The sequence below is a fragment of the Adiantum capillus-veneris genome, chromosome 12, assembly GCF_014529385.1.
Source record: "Adiantum capillus-veneris isolate H3 chromosome 12, ASM1452938v2, whole genome shotgun sequence".
NCBI lineage: Eukaryota > Viridiplantae > Streptophyta > Polypodiopsida > Polypodiales > Pteridaceae > Adiantum > Adiantum capillus-veneris.
In genome coordinates, this window is record NC_140942.1 from 78318831 (window position 1) to 78341225 (window position 22395).

General features: G+C 44.3%; 1 protein-coding gene across 1 annotated transcript; it reads right to left on the minus strand.

The window, feature by feature from the left end:
- Positions 1-11244: 11244 nt before the first annotated feature.
- LOC147445997 (uncharacterized) lies at positions 11245-21905 on the minus strand. The gene is made up of 3 exons (XM_086525319.1): positions 21540-21905; positions 11738-11783; positions 11245-11631 (listed from the first exon to the last, which is right to left on the minus strand). Exons 1-3 carry the CDS (start codon positions 21871-21873, stop codon positions 11430-11432), a joined length of 582 nt encoding a protein of 193 aa, XP_086381445.1. The 5' UTR covers positions 21874-21905; the 3' UTR covers positions 11245-11429.
- Positions 21906-22395: the final 490 nt, after the last annotated feature.

Consider the following 22395-nt stretch of genomic DNA (forward strand, 5'->3'; position numbering starts at 1 on the left):
AGTGAGCATGGGGATATAGTTGTGTAGGATATGTCTTCCAGCAGACACCTAGAGCAGCTGGTTTGCTCTGAGGTTGCACGACAGGTTGATGCATCTTTTGCGGACAACCAAGAGATGCATGTGGCTGACACGTCTTGTTAGTCAGAGATGCCTATTACCAGGGATATATATGTTGATGCATGCTCCATAGAGCTAGCAGGGCCCGCTAGCATTGCATCGGCATTCGGTGGTCTCATGTATGAGATGTTGATCTTGAGACCGGATATCGCAGCTGCAGTGGGAGCATTTGCAGTTGGGGTTGACAGTCATTTGTTGACTGATGATGACATAGTGAACGAGGGAGATATGTAGGTATTGTGTACATACTTGCAGTACGTGTGCGGTACGTCTTGTGGTGTATGGACTTACATGGGAGCAGGACAGCCGGATGCACACGATCACAGCCAGCCAGTGGGCATCGGTTGAGAGCGGTTTTCTCTCGTCTTTTGTAGTCTTTAGACTAGGTTCTTTTGCTTAAAGGCACAGTCGCCTTTAAGTGGGAGGTTGTTGGGGTATAGGCGCATGTGCCTTGCCCGGCCGCCTAGAGTCTGGACACCCACTGACTTGTATACCTTATACATAGCATAAGTGTATAGGGGGCTGCTCACTCTTTGAATCTCCCCACCCATATCTGTGTGTGTGTGTGTGTGTGTCTCCTTCTCTCTCTCTCACTCTCCGTCTGTGGTGCTCCCCGATCCCCTTCACTGGCGGGAGAAAGACTGCGAGTAGTAAGCATCACAAGCGTCCTCGTAAGAGAAGCCCTCGGCGAGAAAGTCCTCTATGGATCGATAGCCGGGCGTGGAAGAGGATGCCATATCCTAAAATTTCTTTAAAAAAAGGGACCCTAATTAACATTGGATTCTAGTCAAAGTGAGATTCTTTATTGGATAGGATTCCTCCTTGCATAGGATTCCTTTTATCTCCTATTTAAAAAATGGTTTGTGTGCTTATTTTTTTTGCATCCATTTAGAGTGTGTGTGTGTGTGTGTGTGTGTGTGTGTGTGCTTCTAATTAATCTATTGTGTGTGTGCGTTAACGTGTGGCAAAGAAATTAATCTAGTGTGTGTGTGTTGGACTTTAATCTACCGTTGGGCATTAGTGTGTGCTTGTAGCGCATGCACACACTAATGCTCGCATTAGTGTGTGTGTGTGCATGCATTAGTGTGTTTTCACACACTAATTAGTGCACCAGCACACACTAATGTTTGAATTAGTGTGTGCAATTTTTTCACACACCAATGCTCACAATAGTGTGTGCTTCTGCATGCATTAGTGTGTAGACACACTAATTTTGTGCACAAGCACACACTAATGCAAGCATTAGTGTGTGCTAGAGAGGTATGCACACACTAAGGCCTGCATTAGTGTGTGCTTGGGCACAAATTAGTGTGTGGAAACACACTAATGCTCGCATTAATGTGTGTATGCATGCATTAGTGTGTTTTCACACAGCACACATTAATGCTTGCATTAGTGTGTGCAATTTTTTCACACACCAATGCTCACAATAGTGTATGTTTGTGCATGCATTAGTGTGTAGACAGTAATTTGTGCACAAGCACACACTAATGCTTGCATTAGTGTGTGCTAGAGAGGTATGCACATACTAACGCTTGCATTAGTGTGTGCTTGGGCACAAATTAGTGTGTGGAAACACACTAATGCATGCACACAATAATGCAAGCATTAGTGTGTGTATAATGCATGCACACACTAATGCGAGCATTATTGTGTGCTTGGGCACAAATTAGTGTGTAGAAACTAACTAACTAGTGTGTAGAAATTAGTGTGTAGAAACTAACTAATGCACAAATTAGTGTGTAAAAATTAGTGCGTGCTTGTAACGCATGCACACATTAATGCGGGCATTAGTGTGTGATTGTGCACAAAATAATGTGTGAAAACACATTAATTTGTGCACAATCACACACTGATGCAAGCATTAGTGTGTGTGTATAATGCTTGCACACACTAATGCTTGCATTAGGGTGTGCTTGTAATGCATGCATGCACTAATGCAAGCATTAGTGTGTGTGTATAATGCTTGCACACACTAATGCTTCCATTAGGGTGTGCTTGTGCATGCATTAGTGTGTTTACACACCAATGCATGCACAAGCACACATGCTTGCACACACTAATGCTTGCATTAGGGTGTGCTTGTGCATGCAAGCATTAGTGTGTGCAAGCATGTGTGCTTGTGCATGCATTAGTGTGTGCTTGTGCATGCAAGCATTAGTGTGTGCAAGCATGTGTGCTTGTGCATGCATTAGTGTGTTTACACTAATGCATTAGTGTGTTTACACATTAATGCATGCACAAGCACACCCTAATGCAAGCATTAGTGTGTGCTTGTAGTGCATGCACGCACTAATGCAGGCATTAGTGTGTGTATAATGCATGCACACACTAATGCAAGCATTAGTGTGTGATTGTGCACAAAATACTGTGTTTGTGTATGTGCGTGTGTGTACAATGTGTGTGTGCATGTTAGTGCATGTGTGTGTATGCATTGTGTGTGTGTGTGTGTGTGTAGAAGAACGAGAAGAAAGAGAGAGAGTTCGAGCACTTACAGTCGTGACCTCGATCGTTTGGATATGGTGGGGATGGAGATGAAGAGAGTAATAGAGGTTGGAGATGCAGAGAAAGAAGGAGAGAGAGCTTGGAGATGGAGAGGGAAACAGGCCCGCACAGAAGAGGAGCTCGTTTTTGAATTTTTGGCATTCAATTTCGCGGGGGTACGCAGGTGCCCCCTTTATATAAAAAATTTTGCTAGGCATTTTACCGCGCTTATTACCGGGCCAGCTCCCGCGTGTATTACCGCACGTATTACCGTGAAAATCTCTAATGAGACATTAAGGTTACGCCGACTGCATGACCTCTTGTACCCACCTCTTTACCTTACAGTCCCCTCTATCTTTAATGAGTGTCAGTCATGTCAGTACCAACATTCTTGATTCTTCTTTTTTTTATTTAATTTTTTCTTATTTAGTGTGTGGTCGTGTGTACAGGTCGATTGGGATGACGTGGGTCCGCCGGTTGGCGCAGAACGAACTCGATGGTTAAGCAAGCGACTAACATGTCCATGTACGCGATGTAAGCGTGCGATTGCATGGCTTCGGCGTATATGCTTGGCTTACGTGGATGATTATGGACTATGGGACGATCCGAGAAAACGCGCTCGAATGGAAACTAGCGATCCGAGGGTTTTGGCATCCATCGATGTCGCTCCCCATTGGAGTGTGATCGGGGGCGGAGGCGGGAGGAGGATGGAAGAGCGATTGCGCCAGGAAGCAGTCATGGGAGGGAAGTCACACCCGCCGTCCGATGTGGGTGGGTCCACACGAGCGCATGCGCATCCTACATCCACCACATATGGGGATCTCCCCACCACCTCGCCCCACATGGAGGTGGAGGAAGATCATTTGCACAATATGATTGACGATCTTCTTGCACGTGAGGCGGCGAATGAGTGTGAGCCTGAGTGTGCATATGAAGAAGCCACCCAAGAAACCAAAGATTCATGGCTAGAGGCAACACACACCGCTCTTTACGAGGGATTCTCCTACTCCATATTACGAGCATCTCTTGAGATCTTGAATATTCAAGCAATGTTTGGATGGAGCAATGCAGGGGTCAATGCACTATTGAGGTACGTTTAAGTGTAATAAGTGTTAGTTGTGAGTTTTTTTCATGGTTATATGCAATAACGAGTGTTCTTTAATTATGTCATAGGCTATTAGGCAAGATGATGCCTAAAGGCAATCATCTTCCAGAAAATCGAAGGAAGGCACGACAGGTGGTGACAGGGCTTGGGATGGACTATGATCGCATACATGCATGTGTCAATGATTGTGTGCTATTCCGCAATGAACATGCAGGGCTTGATGCTTGACCCGAGTGTGGAGAATCAAGGTACAAAGAGGGAATGCAAGGAACCACAATACCTCGCAAGGTTCTTCGTCATTTCCCCCTCGTTCCCCACATCAAGCACATATTCAGCACCAAAGGAACAAGCGAGCTTCTTACATGGCATATGACAAATCGCTCCACCGATGGGGTTATGAGAGTGCCGGCTGACTTGCCGGCATGGCAACACATTGAGCAGACATGGCCGGAGTTTAGAGAAGAGCCTCGTCACTTGAGGCTTGGTGTGGCTAGTGATGGGGTAAACCCATTTGGGCATCGGTCTACCTCATGGAGTACTTGGCCAGTGGTTGTTGTGAACTACAACATTCCACCATGGGAGTCAACCAAGAAGGGGAACATTTTGCTCTCTCTTCTAGTCCCAGGAAAACACAAGGTGAAGAACATGGATGTATATTTAGCACCTTTGATTGAAGAGCTTCAAGAGCTATGGAACGGCATAGATATTTTTGATGTATCAAGACCACTTCGTGATCGACGCACAATGATCAAGTGCATTCTCATGTGGACCATGCATGATTACCCCAAGCTTGGAGAGATTTCTGGTAAGCTTATACTTTGTGACGCTCTTTAATGTCTTTGCATTGGTCACTTATATGCGGTTATGTCTTTTGTTTTTGTAGGACTATCGACATCTGGACATAGTGCATGCCCAACTTGTGGACCCTCACTCATGACAGAGAGACCCGCTCTACTTGGTAAGGTGATCTACCCCAATAACCATCGCTTCTTGCCGCCCACACATCGATCTTATGCTCCACCGTGCAATGGGATGGAGCCACTCCATTGGACCATGGCCGATTGGGAGAGACATTGGAACGAGCATCACAACACATTGCCTCCTCCCAATGATCCACCTAGGGGTATGTCTAGGTACTCTATTTTCTTATCACTACCCTATTGGGCTTCATTGAAAATCCAACACCTATTGGATCCAATTCATGTGTTCAAAAATGTTGGGCAAGCTATATGGGATCACATAGTAGGCAAGAAAGATTCATTGGGGGCTAGAGAGGACATGAGGGCCATAAGGAGGCTCCCTCCTTCGGCCACACCTCGCATGGGGCCTCGGGGGAAGATGGTTCTTCCAAAGGCACCTTGGATTCTATCAAGGGTGGATCAAGAGCAAATGAAACAAGTCATTGCATCCATCCGTACTCCAACAGGTTATATGCGTTCGCTCAAGGGTGCCTTCACTAAAACTAAGAAAGGAGGATCCACACAACTGTGAGTTCCAAAGAAATCAAAGTTTCAGCCATTCCAACAGCTCGACTTCCAGCGATTGAAGAAACTTGTGCTATTGAGGATGCATTCCCACGTTCTATCCTTGTTAGCCAAGTTCACCTATTGCTCCATCTTGTTAAGGAGATAGCCATTTGTGGTGTGGTTCACTCCAGGTGGATGTTCTTTCTTGAGAGGTTCTTAAAGACCTTGAAAGACTTTGTAAGGCTACGATCACAACTAGAGGTATTCATCGATCTTAAGCCTTAAACCTTATTAGGATTGGATGGTATTCACAACGCTTTTTATTGGTTACTTTAATCACTAATGGTTTCATGTGTTCAGGCAAGCATGGCAAAGGGTTGGATTGCACAAGAGGCTTTTGTGTATGTCTCTCAATATCTTTTCACAATAGACCCATCATTGCCTTGTTTAAAGATGGAGGAAGAGGATCCAAAAAAACACGCAAACATTCCAAGTGGGAAAGTTCTCTCTTGATTTTGGATAGGGAATTTCAAGCCATAGTCAACAACCATTGTCTACTCAATGCTCCCATCATGGGCAAATGGGTGGATATGTATGTGGAGGTGCGTACAACTAGAGAAAGGGAGAGGGAAGCATGGAAGAGGTCGCATGGCGGTAGGCGAGCACCTCCCTTTCCTAAAGAGCTTGCCAAATACCCTGATCTAATTCCATTTGGGTGGATACACAATGCCATGACCAAGGCCAAGGCACAAGGAGAACAAATAAGCCCTAAAGAATGGGAGTACGCGCGAGGATGTCTACCAAGGGTAATATACTCAATGTGTTTTGTGTGTGTGTGTGTGTGTGTGTGTGTGTGTGTGTGTGTGTGTGTGTCATCTCTCTCTCTCTCTCTCTCTCTCTCTCTCTCTCTCTCTCTCATCTATCTTGATTGGTTTTTGCAGGCCTTCACATTCAACTCTATGTGGTCCTCCGAAGGATGTCATTTTCGAACCCGCAAGATAGATGAGCGTCGAACCACTCACGATAGTGGAGTTATGGGCAACTTTGACACGAAAACACAAGAGGTGAGGGAATGTGGAACAATAGAGAGGATAATCAAAGTGGATTTCAGAACATTTCACAAATATCTCTTTGACTGTCGATGGTTTGCGGGTGAGGTTAAGAGACATGAGAATGGGCTCTATATGGTAGACTTCGGGCAATTTCATCGCGGGAAGATCGACAACCATGTGCAACCTAGTAGTTGTGAGCAGGTAAAGTCCATGTGCAACTCACTAAAACATTATATGATACATATAAAACTACATTCATGTTGTTGTTTGCTCTATGACCTACAGGTGTTTTATGTGCCTTGTATGTATCGAAGACGACTTTGGTATGTTATTCCAGTCAAACCACGGAGCAGATCTATCTTTGCAGATACGAACATAGAGACTTTGACAGATCCCACCATACCATCTCAAGAAGACGCCAATGACGATGATGCAGTTGAGGTCGAGGAGAACCAACCATTCCCAATAACCAACCATAGTGAGGAGGAGGACGAGGATGGAGAGGATGATGATGATTCAATAGGAGAGGCTGTAGAGGATGAATCAACAGATTTATTTGTTGATTTAGCTACCATGGGGCATCTGTTGATTTAGCTACCATGGGGTTGGACATGGATGTAAGTACTTGTAGAGATCTCTTGGAGGATGAAAATTAATAAATATCTTTTAGATTTTGTCTTCTTTCTCTACTTATGCTGTACAAAAGGGGTATTTGTTTATGAACGCAAGACAACACAATTTTGATCATCGTTCGCTTGCCATTTTCATATGAATGCATAGTTGACATAAGATTTTGAGGTGGAAACAAAATATTTTTTGATATAGAATCTCATGGAGTACAAATGAGTAGAGTAGGAGAATCATACCAATAGATGAGGCAAGCAAAGAGAAGAGAGGTACTAAAAATCCCAATGAGAATGGGATTTCTTACACTCCATGCAAAAAGGGGGTACCAATTTCTGAAAAGTAACAAAATAGAATAGGATTTATAGAAAGGGAAAAGTGGGAGAGGAATGGACCGCGTGGATTCTTTTTCTATTGCGGTAATATGCGCGGCTATATATGCGGTAATACGTGCGATAATACTCGCGAAAAAATCTGAAAACGCGTCGACGAAGTTGCAGCATACAATCTCTCTCTTTCTTGAAGCTCTCTCTCTCCTCTTATGCGGTAATGTTGTGCGATAACAACAACATTCTCCCATAGTGGAACACTATGTGAAGTATTGATAAAAGGTGCTTTAATGTAATAATTTCAAATATTTTCATTTCAATAAATTGTTTTATTATTTAAATCTATCTTTTCTTATTTGTTTCAATTTTTAATGTGTCTTTTTATTTTACTTCTTTTTAATTTTGTTTTGTTTCAAAATGTTGATGTGCAATGTGCACCTTTTACCTTATTATATAAGCGGGGCCTTCATAATATTCTCCACTCCTTTATTTTCTCTTCACAACATTTTCTTCTCTTTAGAGTTTGTTTGCACTACTTTTGGTAATGAATATACCTTATACATTAGGGAGAAGGTTGCCAAGTGAGCAAGGAAACCTTGGACTATTGTATGTAAGTAAATAAATAAATAAATAAATAAAACTTTAAGTTCTCTCTTTTTCATGAGCATACTATAAGACTAGTAAGTGCATAGGATGCAAGTGGTGTGGAATGAAGAAACCCTTCTTCAAAAATGCACACTTAGACATATTTGCCTTTATATTAATGCACCGCAAGTATTTGTTGCATAGACATGCGCCTAGTAAGCTCACTAAATAAAGAAATTAAATAAATAAGATGAATAAAAGAAAGACAAAAAAAAATCCTCCTTTCTTATTCGATTTTTGGCTAGAGTTTACCAAGTAAGGGGGGGAAAAAAGGATTAATAGTGCGAGTGGAACTACACAAGGTTTAAAGTATTTCTATACTTTGATATATTCAAGGGGGAGGTCGCCAACCTCTGTAGTGAGAGAAGAATGATGCATGTTTTAGCGTATACGTTCGTCACATTGATAAGACCAAGTCTTTGGGCATCAAAAGTCATCAAGGCCTTATGGGCAAGATTTTCTCACGTGCTTCGCCGATTGGGTAAGGCACAACAAAGTGATAAGGTCTTAGGGCAAAGATGGTAAATGTAAGCGAGTGTGAGACTGTGAGGATTTGAAAACCGCATTGATGTGTTTTGACTCCACAAGATGAAGGCTAGTGTAGTCTTCATAAATATCCTTTGCAAGTGCACATCTCAATTTTTCTTTGAAGATGAACGATGTGGCTTGAGTACCCATTGAGGAACGTGAAGTTCCTAAATCATTGGGTAACCCTTTTTGAAGCAACAAAGGAAAGAAAGCAAGTAATAAGGTTCTAATCAAAAGTGGCTTGTGCATGGGCCACTTGGTCCCTCGATAACTACTCATATAGGAGGCTTCCGGTTCATAAATTGGGGTGCTAGAGGCAACTTAGTTAGCCACCCATGAGAGTTGGTCCCTCAAAATGGAATTTGACTAGACAAAGTTACAAAATTTTTGCTAGAACTTGAGAACGTTGGTTGGGTGGCATACCCTCTCGTAAAGCATATGTGAAATTAAATTCCAAGGTGACTTCATGTGTTTGATCACCACATGAGGTTAGATAACTAAGTTGAATTCAATGTCATAGCAAGTAGCTAGGGACACTATGTTTGGACATGGAACAATTCAAACACTTTGATATAATTAAAATAGAAGATTGGTTTCATGTTATGGGTAATTGGTTGTCCAAGTATTGTTCTTTAGAAACTAAACATGCAAGTAGCATGTTAAGTACTTGACATAAGTGTGATGGGGACATTATTGAAACATAACAGATGATGGAAAGTTGTGGTGTTCTTTTTTTTTTTCTGAGTCCCCTAAAACCCTAGACTCAAGTGAGAGTCAAGTCCGGGAATTTATAGTCACGTTTCCTCTTTTTTTTTTCGAAGGGTACATAAGCAATTTCATATTAACTCATTGCACTATCATGTGGGACAAGAGGTCTCAAGTATAGGCACATGCATAGAAAAGTAAGTAATGGACCTTTGTTCAATAGAGTTCTCTTATGCAATTAGCCAAGGAAGTACAAGGACAGGGATAGCCTAAGAAAACACAAGTTTTATAGAGAAAAAGTAAATAAATTAGAGACTCAAGTTGTGGTCTCTGTTATAGTACGTAGATACGTTATGATAAAGAGCAACTTTGTTTGACTCTTCATTTAGACCAATGTAGACGAGTTGTTTAGGGGAAGTAAACGGATCATAAATCGGTCATTGTGATTCTCATGATGACACCATTTCTTTGTTTTGATCAAAGGGAACCAATCTAATTGAAGAAGAAGTTCACTTTGTTGCATTGATTGCTTTACATTGTGGTATGGAACACATCTGTCGAGTATCTTTGCAGCTAAGTAGGAATCTCCATTGCATTATTATTTACATTGTTTTGATCAAGCAAACCAATATTATCCGAAGACAAGTTTACTTAGCAACATACATTGCTTCACAATGTGGTATGGAATACAATTGTCAAGTATCTATGTGGTTGAACAAAGTTCTCCGTTGGATATTTTTCTTGTTTTGGTCAAGCAAACCAAAAGCTTTGAGAGTTGAATTCACTTCGTTGTGGGGATTGCTTTACAGTGTGGTATGGGACACATCTTTTTTAACTAAAGAAGAATCTTTAACTATCATTGAAGACAATGTATCTTTTGAGGGGTGGAAAAAATAATAACAGACACTCCATAGAGTCTTAGACAAACAAGTACTCCAAATATCATAACCATTACACTCATTCAAAAAATTCTTCATAATCTCTAATGGGGTTGTTAAATTGACTACTAGTTGGTTAGTGTCCTCGTTGTAGCTATATAGTTTGTAGATATTGCAAGTGGCAATATAAGGTTCACATTTGAACAAAAGACTGAACGAGAAAATGGTAAGTTGACTATAACTAATTCTTGCTAGGTTTGGCATAAGATTTGCATACTAAACAATTTTCTTTTCTCACTACGCCCTTCCAACTGGTCATTCAATACAATGATTTAAGTCGAAGGGTGAGTGTTAAACATCAAGAAAACCAAGGCATGTTTATAGGGTGGCAAGAACCAAAAGGTCAATGAGATCCAAGAATGGTGAGGGTGTTGAACTAAGCATAGGTCCTAAAGATAGATCAAGTGCAAGTGTGTAAGTAAACTAGATGGTTGAGACCTGTCAAGCGTGACAGCACAACATACAGAAATGCGCCAAGGTTGGCCTCAAATTACAAGTAGCTAGGAATCCGCAGCTTGCGCTCAAGGGTGCTCATAAGAAGGAAAAGTCGCACAGGACAAGCTGTTAAGTGCGAATGGAGGACATTCCAAAGGCTCCTCAAGGGCAATGTCTCATGGATCATTTTAAAAGTTCTAGAAAGGCACAGGTTTTCCTATATACGCAACGGTTGGGTGGAGTGTTACACACGTAGTGCTCTTGTTCTCATTCCCTCTCTACTTCTCTAAGATCAAGGGGAGTTTAAGAGTTCGCAATTGTCGTGAGAGCGAGCATGTCTCACATCACTCATCCAAGTCAACACCTCCCCATCAATCATGTCATCATAGAATCACGAGTTGATGGGACCATGGAGTTACACCATGCTGTGCAAAGGGCAAACAGTAACACACATGATTAAAACCTGCTTTTGTGGTGCTTGCTCAAGACGATCCACTTCACTCTACCTCTGCAACCACTTGCAAGGTTAAATAGCGAAGTATGATAGTACCCAAGTTATGTGTTAAAAGAGTACTCAACAAGAACTCTGCACCACACACACACACACACACTCACACATTAGGCAGCCATGCTGGTCCTTTTCCATGCTTAGCAAAGAGCATTCAACAACTCGAGAGTGATTGAACTTTGTCTATAAGAGGAGATCCCTTATCAGTGTAGCCACAATCAGCGTCTTCGGTGACCAATAACGAAACCGGCAAAACTATCCTACTAATTACATCAAACAAATTTAAGACCACATTCAAGGCAAATGTATAAAGAAAACAATTTAACTTCAAGATTCTAAGAGTTCTGCTTTGATAACCATGATAGATCCCTTGGGGCTGCACAAGTTGAAGTGATTTTCTAGCCTACCTCAAAAGTTTGGGCCACTCAAACCCGGAATTAAACAAAAAAAAAGCTCATTAATGCGACAAAGCTCCAGAGTGCAGCATTATCCTTTACTCCACAATGTTGGCAATGCCCTCTTCATCAGAGTCGTTATCCTCCTCTTCATTGTCAAGAACACCAACCAGGCCAGCGCCTTCACTCAAGCTGCCCTTCTTAGGCATGCGAGGAAGGGGTGGCCTGGGAAGTAACCCGGCTATAAAAAAGATACGCCTTACAACATCTGATGGTTGCGCTCCCACCGACAACCAGTACCTGCAGACAAACATTCCATGGTCAGAAACCAAGATATGACTTTATCACCGATGGCCACAAAAATATACAATATTTCCGAACTATTTTAAAAATAGTAAGTTCTTACTTTGCTCTTTCGAAGTTCAGTGCAATCCTCTTGTGACCATCCTTCCCTGAAATTCAACGAACCATTATGACAAAAATTAGACAACAAACATGCATTTGCATCATCAATAGGTACACAAAAATATAGTAATGCGCACATGAGTACAACAACATACATTTATACAACTATCTCTCCGCATGTGAATTTACAACACTGACATTCTAGAGTCTATACCCTGGCAAAAGTTTCATAGATGAAAAAATGCCAGCTTAGGGCTCAACCATGAGCACAATAATTTTTTACTCAAGTGACTGCTTGTAGACCAAGAATATTATCTTGCACACAGAGGAAAGACAGGTCCAATCAGGTAACCATCGAAGAAAAGCATGGCCCTCTAGGCTCGCAAGTCCAAACTCTCTTGCTCAAACCTTCCCCAAGGTCTCCAACACCCATTCATATAGCTTGAATTGTAATCCCTCCTCCATCCTCACGAAGTCTAAATCTCAATCTCTAGAATCTAGTCTCTTGCATTGAAAGATTCCTCTCCTTTCAAGGCTTCTCCGTCCTCCCTCTCCTTCCATCATCATGGTCTCTTTTGCTTAGGCCGTCGATAGAGAAGGGTTAGGACTTCGGCGCCAAAATGCAACATTACCAAACAAGTTGTCACTATAAAATCCTTTGTAGAAGCCTGTAGGGTCACCAAGACGTCCTCAACCTTCCTGCTCTAGAACCATGCAGGAGATAAAAAGACCACATGCATGTGGAAAAAAGCACTTTGTATGTGGTGTAATGTCACGTGCCCACTTCACTTGCGCTACGTGGACATGCTTCTGCTACACTCTAGCATTGTCTTAGCTGAGGACCTAGCCTAGCACTTTGTGAGCCTCTAGCAAGATGTGCATGCCCAAGCCGGTCATAGTTGCATACCCTCTCTTGCACAATACAGTCAATTCAGCATGAAGGCTTTAAATTTTAATAGCGTGTGAACAACCTCTAAGAGGCTCACTTAATAATAAGCGAACTTAGGCAATCTTAATGAGATCGTGGAATTGGCCTGATCGTAGAAAACTGCCAACTCAGCCTTACGCTCGCATAAAGGCAGTCCTTGGGCGTGCGAAGAAAAGGGGAGAAGGGAACTGGAGTACCCAGCGATCAGCACCAGTAGTACCCAGCGTTTTCAGTTTTCCAGCGTTTCAGTTTCAGCCATCGTTTTAGCTCAGATTCGGCCGGCGTTTCAGTTTTCAGCTTTAGCCTCATCGCATCAGCCTTGTCAGTTTTCCAGCGTTTCAGTTTCAGCCATCATTTTAGCTCAGATTCAGCCAGCGTTTCGGTTTTCAGCTTTAGGCTTATCGCATCAGCCTTTTCAGTTTCAGCCATCGCCGCCATGGCGATAGCAAAATAGCCCGCCTTGTCGTCGTCGTCGTCGACACAATACCCCAGTACCCACAGTACCAAGTGCCAAGTACCCAATACCTTCAATACCCATCAGTACCTTCGATACCTACAATACCCCTCAGCATCCACAGAAGCATCCTCAGCAGAACCAAGCATCAATAGCATCAAGTACCCCTCAGCATCAGTAGCCTCAAGTACCCATTAGCATCTCAGCATTTAGTCATTGTATGAGCATTGTGCAAGAAATAAATGCTTTGGCATCAGAGCAAGGGGGCCGAGCAAGGGTTTGGGACCCGACATTCGGAGTCGTCTCTTTTCTTTCTCTCTTGTGTCTCTCTCTTTCATTCAGTTCAGTTCAATTCTTTCAAGTGAAATGTCCCTTGTGTTTGTGCAGAGTACTAGATCCGAGCTAAATCCTTGAACACTTCCGCTGCACTTGACATTGGTATCGAATCTCTGTGCTTTGGCTTCGCGAACTCAAGGGAAGAGCGGTGAACCACCAAGAACCCAAGAACCCAAAGAACCTCTCCCAGTTTTCCCCCCTTAAGAAATCTTCGTGCCCCGATCTCGGACCTAATAAGCGACTCCCACCCTTAGTCCATCGTGCATCGGGTGCGCTCCCGTCTTCATCACGATACACGAAAATCCAGATCTTAGTACCAAGATCTACTTGCCTCCTATGCGGGTATGGAAGGAGTTGGAGAAAGGATCCCTAACCCTCTTCTGCATTCGCATTCGCATTCGCATTCACATGTAGCGTGCACCCACTTCCGTCGACAAGCAACCATTGGAAATACCTCCGAGTACCCTTACCTTTTAGCTTCACCCACAATGTTTTCACGACACGACTATTCGAGTGGTAGCACTTGCTCGCAAGGCAGAGTCAACACCAAGGCTGGTATTCTGCGACAGTACTAAGGCTATCTAGTAACTCGTATGGTCGGTGTTTACATCCGCAGTATCCACAAGTTTGGAGGAGTTTTCATCGGCTTATGCATCCACAAGCATCATAAGCATTCAACATCAAAAGTACAAGAAGTATTCACAGATACAAGTTCGGCAGTTGTGCCTCACCTTTAACAGGGGGGGATGTCACGTGCGCATTTCACCTGCGCTACATGGACATGCTTCTGCTACAGTCTAGCATCATTCTTAGCTTACGACCTAGCCTAGCACTTTGTGAGCCTCTAACAGGACGTGCATGCCAAGGCTAGTCATAGTTGCATACCCTCTCTTGCACAGTACAATCAGTTCAGCATATAGGCTTTAATAGCGCGTGTGAACAATCCCTTAGAGACTCACTTAATAATAAGTGAACTTCGGCAATTTTAATGAGATCGTGGAATTGGCCCGATCGTAGAAAACTGCCGACTTAGCCTTACGCTCGCATAAAGCATAGTTACCCGGAACGAGAACGGGGAACGGGAACGGGAGGGTCCGAAACGGGACGGCAACGGGGAGGAGGAGGGCCCGGAATGGGAATGGGTCCGGAACGGTCGACTAAAGTAAGGCTTGAATTACCTCCATTCGGCTTAGTCCCAAATCGACTCCTAAACAACCCCAAAATTGTCCCCAAATCTGCTCCCAATACGTCCCTAAAACAACCCCAAATCTGCCCCCAAATGACTACTTTTTTGCCCCCAAATGCCTACTTTTGCCCGTTCCGCCATTCCACCTCACGTTCCGCCCTGTTCCCCCCCCCGTTCCGGAACATCGTTCCGGTTACGCCCTGTTCCGGAACGGTGTTCCGCTCCCGACTCCATTTCGGGAACGCGACTCGTCCGGAACGCCATTTCGGAACGTTTGGGCTGCGTTCCGCCCGTCCCCTGTTACACTGGCATAAAGGCAGCCCTTGAGCGTGCAAAGAAAAGGGGAGAAGGGATCTGCAATACCCACCAATCAGCACCAGTAGTCCCCAGCATTTTCAGTTTTCCAGCGTTTCACTTTCAGCCATTGTTTTCGCTCAGATTCATAGCGTTTCAGATTTCAGTTTTCAGCTTTTAGCCTCGTCGTATCAACGTTTTCAGTTTCAGCCATCGCTGCCTCATCGTCGTCGACACAGTACCCCAGTACCTTCAGTACCCGCAGCACCAAGTACCAAGCACCCATCTGGCATCGTTACCTTCAGTACCCCACAGTACCCCTCAGTACCTTCAATACCCGCAGTACCCCAGTACCCCTCAGCATCCACGACAACATCCATCAGTTTCTCAGCAGTACAAGCATCAGTAGCATCAAGTACCCCTCAGCATCAGTAGCCTCAAGAACCCATTAGCATCCCTGGGAATGTCGGAATCCCATATGCCATGAGCATGGCCATATCTCGTGTGAACTCCTCTGATGAGTGCATAGGTGTATCCATAGCAAACCACGAGTCATCACCCCCTCTGGAGTGCGCAAACGCCGAATGATGGCTGGAATGAATGGATCTCCAAAGGAACATACGCCCGTAGATGATCAAGCCGATGTCAAAGATACCGTGTACTGCAGCAGTCATTGAGAGACCACATGGACCACCACCGGATGGTGTCATGGCAGGAGGTAAATTCATCCTCTGTGAAAAACACAAGCCAAGTGTCTGCTGTCCACCCAAAAACTCAACTGCAAGGTGATGAAACGCTGCTGTCCAGCGATTTTCAGCATGTTCCTACGCTCCCAACAGTGTCCGGAGTGGTGCAGAGGAGTATGGGGAGGGTGGGGAATCAATGTCACAACCCCAAGAGGGCTGAAAACAGAGAAAAACAATGAGTGTATATGGCTGAAATCTGATGATTTGAAGAGGAACTTTGCGGGCAAGGCACCTGATGCCAAGGTTGGGTAGGTAGTGGCAAGATCCGGGGTCCACAAGCTGAGCGCTGCCCTCTTGCTGCAAGAACGCAGGTCAATTTGCAGCCCACTTTTGCTGCACTTTTTGGCACCAAAAACCTTTTGTTTGCTGAATAAACAAAGGCTTGATGGTGCCCAGCAACTTGTAGATACTAGCAGGTGTCAACAACACAAAGTGACCAATAAAACCGCCGAAAATGGGCTGAAAACCCAAAAACGCAGATGAAGGTCAAAAACGCAAATGGATTTGGAGGGGTTTTTCGTGACAAAGGTGTCCAAAAATGGTAGAGCTGGCAATTAGCAGGTGATCGTGTCACGTGCACACTTCACTTGCGCAACGTGGACACACTTTTGCCATAGTCTAGCTTAGGACTGATCTATTAAAAAAACCCATTGGACACTCAATAGAAGCAGAAGAAGCAGGACACAGAAGGGCAAGCACCTGCAACAGAGCAAGCAGGCACCCACAGGTCCCAGCGTTTTCTCAAGGATCAGCCCAATGTTTTAAGCCTCCAACAATCAACGTTTTCAGCCACCAGCGTTTTCAGTTTCAGCCCTTAGCCTTGCGAGAACCCGCTCCCACCCGATTGCAGATCCTCGCCAGATTCCCCATCTACACCCAGATCAGCCTAGTGTTTTCAGAATTCAGCCAAATCAACCAACGTTTTTGCATTTTAGCATTAGTGCGACTCGGCGGTTGCAGATCCAAACCGCAATGCTGCCACAGTAGCAGATCCATAGCAGAACATCTAGCGTTTTCAGTTTTCAGCATTGACGCTGTCGTCGTCAACACCATCGTCAACATCATTGTCGTTGTTGTCGTCGACATCATCGTTGTCGACATAGACCAGTAGTACCCGTCATCGACATCATTGTCTTCGACATAGATCCCGTCGTCGACATCACCGTCTCCGACACAGAACCGTCGTCGACAAAGACCCTTAGTACCTCGTCGTTGACTTCATCTTCTTCAACATAGACCTCGTTGTCAACCTCCCCGTCTTCGACATAGAACCCACAAAACCCGTCGTCGACATCATCGTCTTCGACATAGACCCCTTCAGTACCTCAGTAGCATCAATACCCTTCAGCATCAGCATCATTGTAGTAGCATTTGTGCAAGAATAAAGAAAGTACTTGCTTTGGCAACAGAGCAAGGGGACCCTTGGAGGTTGGGACCCGACATCCCTGTGTCGTCTCTTTTCTCTCTCTCGTTTCTTTCAGTTCAGTTCTTTCAAGTGAAGTAAAGTGTCCCTTGTGTTTGTGTGCGGAGCACTAGATCCGAGCAAAATCCTTATTCTCTTCCATAGCACTTGATCGATTGCCAAGGAGGAAGAGCAAAAACGCAGGTGGGAAGAAAGATTCCCGCGACAGAAACGCTCCCATTCCTTCGCTTTCCTGGCTGATGCAAAAACGTTGGTAGATCTAGCTCCAATTTGCAAAACGTTGCCTAATCAGTTCAGTTCTTTCAAGTGAAGTAAAGTGTCCCTTGTGTTTGTGTGCGGAGCACTAGATCCGAGCAAAATCCTTATTCTCTTCCATAGCACCTGATCGATCGCCAAGGTGGAAGAGCAAAAACGCAGGTGGGAAGAAAGATTCCCGCGACAGAAACGCTCCCATTCCTTCGCTTTCCTGGCTGATGCAAAAACGTTGGTAGATCTAGCTCCAATTTGCAAAACGTTGCCTAATCCAGCCATCAGTTACTTGAAACACGAAACGGGAACGACGATGGGCGATTCCGCGGAACGGGGCAATGGGGAGGGGTCCGGAACGGGAACGGCACGGAACGGGAGGCATAAAGACACCCAAATAATGCAATTTCAAGCTCTGTGTGATTGAATAGAAGTAGTATCAGAGTCCTTTGACTCTTAACACTCACAAAACACTTGATTTGAAGACCATTCAGTCTTACTATGGCAAACGTGTGTCGTGTAGACTTGAAAGCTTGACAGGGGAAGAGAGGGAAGGGGCGAGAGAGAGAGCTTGAAAGTTGAGAGAGAGGGAGAGAGCTTGAGAGAGAGGGGGAGAGCTTTTAGCCTTGTAGACTCTAGAGTCTAGACTTGAAAGCTTGAAAGAGGCTAGAGCTTGAGAGTCGAGACTCGAGAGGGTAGAGCTTTGGCCCTTAAGAGCTTGTGTGCATTGTGAAGGTAAGGGGTGGGGAAGGGACATTTAACAAGGGGAAGGCTCACAAGACAAATCAACAAAATCCTAAAATCTGCCCATTCCCAGCCATTCCGGGCCTGTTGTTCCGGTACCAAAAGTCTTTGCGGAACGTCTGGCCTTGGGAGAAGAACCTGATGCGATGTAGCGCCTCAGAATAGGCAAAGCCTGAAGCTCTAGCCTCTAATACCATGTGAGTGCGTGTGCGGAAGCGTGAAGAGAGAGAGAGAGAGAGAGAGAGAGAGAGAGAGAGAGAGAGAGAGAGAGAGATCACAAACGCAAGATGTAGGGAGGGGGCAATCAACCCCCCCATGACTACTATGAGCAGAAGATCCTCAGTACAATCAATATGATGGAAGTGGGTACCCCCTTGGACCTATAAATAGGTGCCCAAGAGTAGGTAGGGCAAGGCTCCCCACAACCCAACAAAAAAATGATATATAGAAATATATGTGGGCGCCCGGCCCGGAGTGGGCGGCCGGACAGTGATGCAGTCTAAATCCATATGCAAAGGGTGGCCAACCCGAAGGCACACTGGCAATACATGCATGTCCTAGACCTGTGAAGCAGTAGAGTGGTGTAAATCTAAAATCTTTCCATCGCGAAAATTCAGCACCAAAAACTTACACAAATCACCAATCCCATTTGAAAGCACATCATGACTCTGATACCATATCAAAATTGCAACGGAAAAGGGTGAATTGAATGATGGTCTCGCCTGCAACCGCAAGCAAACCTCCTCTCGTGACCGAGTAGCCAATGGATCTCGAACCTATCACAACAGATCTCCTCAAAAACATCCTCCAATCGTGTACTGCCCACTGAACAAGCACAGGTAGCCAACCTACAAGTTGATCTGCAAACGAGGGGTGTTGGGCAAACAAGAGAGGAAGCGCTTAAGAGAGTATAAGATCGCTAGCAAAACGTTGTAGAGAGAGAAAACGCTAGAGGGTGGCAGCCAAACACAGAAACGCTAGAGAGAGAAAATGCAGGAGAGAGAGTGTGTGTTGGTCCAAATGCTGGCAAGCTTTGCTAGTCATTGATATGCTAAAACACAACGGGGGATGCCTGCAAATATAGGCAAGTCAAAAATATGCCCCACCCACGTATAAAACCCCATGACCCAAACATATATACCAAGGCCACAAAAATGTGTGAAGTCACTCAAAGTGACATACTCCCACATTTAGGAGGGGATATGCCCCCAGAAACCCTAGGAATAGGGGTCTCACATCATGCACACTTACCGGGTAAGCCATAGTTGACACGTACGGTCACGTACGACGGGTACACGTACGAAGACGTGCGGTACTAATCGAACTAAAAAAAATTAGACGTACGGTGACGTAATGTACGATGCAAAAAAAAATCATGCGTCTTACACATGATAGATAATATGAGTCATGACATCGACCTTAGTACTTAGTACCAGGGCTAGAAACAAACATTTTTCCTAACCGATCAAAATAAGGGAAAACTTGAGTTTTCAGGTCAAAATTTGAAGCTTTTGCCGGTAATTACACTAAAACTTGTGTAAATTTGCCGGTTTTCTTAGAGGCAAGCTCAAAATCTAACCGTGATTTTATAATTTCAACCGGTTAAAATACACTAGACCCCGGCTTTTTTCTAACACTGCTTAGTACTAAATACTTGTAACTTAAGTCTTACAAGTTAGAACATGAAAGATCTGTCCATGGACATTGGAAACGGCAATGTCCGAAGAAAGAAGAATCATGATCTCCAAAGTGGTGGCGGCCATAGTAGATCCGCTACCCAAGCCTCGTCGCACATAGGTCATGGTGGTTTGAGCCAATGCAGCCATTGGGCTCTTGTTCAAATGCAGTCGAGATGCAAAACATTCCCACACCAAAAATCGCCCCGCAAAAAAAACAAAACAAAACAAAAACAAAAAGAAAAAACGACGACTCATGTACGTAACGTACAAGTCGTACGGAACGTACGGAACGTCCCGTACGTCAAACGTGGACAACCCTGGGGTAAGCAATACAATGGAATGCACTACCGAGAATTTATGTCTACCTTAGGTAGAGCTGGGCACAGCAACAAAACAACCCACCTCCCTAATCTGCTCCTGGGAGATATTCTGCTCCTGGGAGATATTCCGAGAGATACTAGAGCCACCACCAGACAAGAATCTGAAACTCTAACAAAAAACCCATGTCAAATAAATGGAAATATTAAGGGTCAAAACCATAAAAATAAAATAGGGCGCCCAACAAGAAGGCCACAAGTGGCACATCGGACAAAATCTCACAAAATCCCCTATGATGCCTAAACTGTAGAAAACCCTCACAAGGCTGGGCACAACCATAAAGAAGCCCTCACTCACAAGATCTCGATGGGAAAACCAAGAGATGACCGCCAAAACTCTAGCAGTTTGGTATTCTATTGCCTCTTTTCTACTAAGCTTGTTTCACTCACAAGCAATAAGAGAGAGAAAAGACCAAAACCAAAACTCTAGCAGTTTGGTATTCTATTGCCTCTTTTCTACTAAGCTTGTTTCACTCACAAGCAATAAGAGAGAGAAAAGACCAAAACCATCTATGATTCTACCCTTCCACACAAACTCTTAAGGTAGCTCCTCAACTCTTTCAACTAGACTAAGCTCGGTTTGTTATCACCTCTTCTCTATCTTCCACCCTACGTTCTACTTCTTCAAACTTAGTCAACTTTGATTACAGTTTATTGTGATAAAGCCTATCTGTAGACTGAAGGACCTTTTAAAGAAATTGGTTTGTTACGACCTTTTCTCTATCCTCCACCCTCTATTCTACTTCTTTAAACTTAGTCAAGACACGACACTTTTTTATTTCATAATGCCTACATGATGAATGATGTGTCCCTTGAACGGCCCATCGTGCCTTGCACAAGATATGGTGCCATGATTTTATCGTCTCTTTGAGCCCACCACAAGCTCACTTAAACTTTATAAGCCTCACTTACTTTAAGCTGAGTTTCGCTAGCAAGAGGGCATGCGACAAAAAGGGTTATTCCTCATAGCAAAGCACCACCTCAAAATAACCCTGATCTCCTTCTAGCAAAGCACATCCTCAAATAACCCACGTGAAGAAAGCCCAAGTCCACAACTAGCCATGGCAACAAGGAGCTAGCAACAACACTAATCAATACATCCAACAATCCACATCTAACCTCTGTTGTTTTCTGCATTAAGTGAGGCTTTTCAGTGCTACCAGCACATAGTGGAGCAAGTTGCACGGCCCATGAAGCTAACTGTTCGGTGCTTCTCTGAGTCATCCATGCAAACTTATAGAAAACTTTGCTTTGCAAGCACAGTGCAACTCCAAATACTTGGCTGTAGCTACCTCTGTGCGTGTGTGTGTGTGTGTGTGTGTGTGTGTGTGTGTGTGTGTGTGTGGAGGCGCTACCTCTTAAAGTGAAGGCTGTGAGTGGTGGCTCTCACCTGCTCTGGGGTCATAATACCCAATTCTCTCCAGGAACTTGCCATCGCGAGGACTCCTACTGTCAGCAGCATGAATGCGATAGAAGGGGGCGTTTTTGCGCCCAAATCGAGCAAGGCGAAGACGAACAACCCCCATTTTCTTACTGGTGACGAAGGCGCTGCAGCGTTCCAAGTTGAGAGTCTCCAAGCTCTGCTCTAGAGTTTCTGGCGCGGGTTTCTGCTCCTTCTTGACTATGGGTCGGAGGGCAGGCTGAGGCGTTGCAGAAAATAAGGTTTCTCCTGGCCTCGTTGCCGTGGTCCCTGTAGCGATGATGTTCGGGGGAATGGATGTCATGGCTTGCTCAAAGGGAGTGATAGAAATGTTGGCTATTGTTCGCTAACCGAGAGAGTCTATAAAGAGAGAGAGAGAGAGAGAGAGAGAGAGAGAAGAGAGAGAGCCCACTCACCCACACCCACATGTCTCAAGCGCGGCTAAGGAAAAGATAGGTTCGCTCTATCCAAAGCCTGTTCAAAATGAAAAATGGCCGGCTCAAGTTTGGGCAGGAAGATTCTCAAACCGGTTCAAATTATGGAAATTTTAGGCATAGTATGAGATTTTTAGTGTCATGATCCTGCTCAAATTTAGAGTTAGTCTGTTCAATGCATGTGAAAAGGCTCCAAAGCCGGGTCCATAAACATATTTCCCAAGCATTGGCCGACTCCGACTCCGAATCGAGAGAGAGAGAGAGAGAGAGAGAGAGAGAGAGAGAGGAATATCAAATGGAGGCTCTTGAGCACAAGAAGCCTTGAGGTAGAGGGATATGTGAGAAAGATGTTGCCACTTGTAAAGGGCCGATCGAACTTCGAATATTAGCAC

Excerpts from the sequence above, each read along its gene's own strand:
- LOC147445997 (XM_086525319.1), bottom strand. The coding sequence starts at position 21,873 with ATGACATCCATTCCCCCGAACATCATCGCTACAGGGACCACGGCAACG. Across the intron at positions 11,784-21,539 it reads GTATTATGACCCCAGAGCAG|GGAAGGATGGTCACAAGAGG; the intron begins GTGAGAGCCACC and ends GTTGAATTTCAG. Across the intron at positions 11,632-11,737 it reads CTGAACTTCGAAAGAGCAAA|GTACTGGTTGTCGGTGGGAG; the intron begins GTAAGAACTTAC and ends GTTTGTCTGCAG.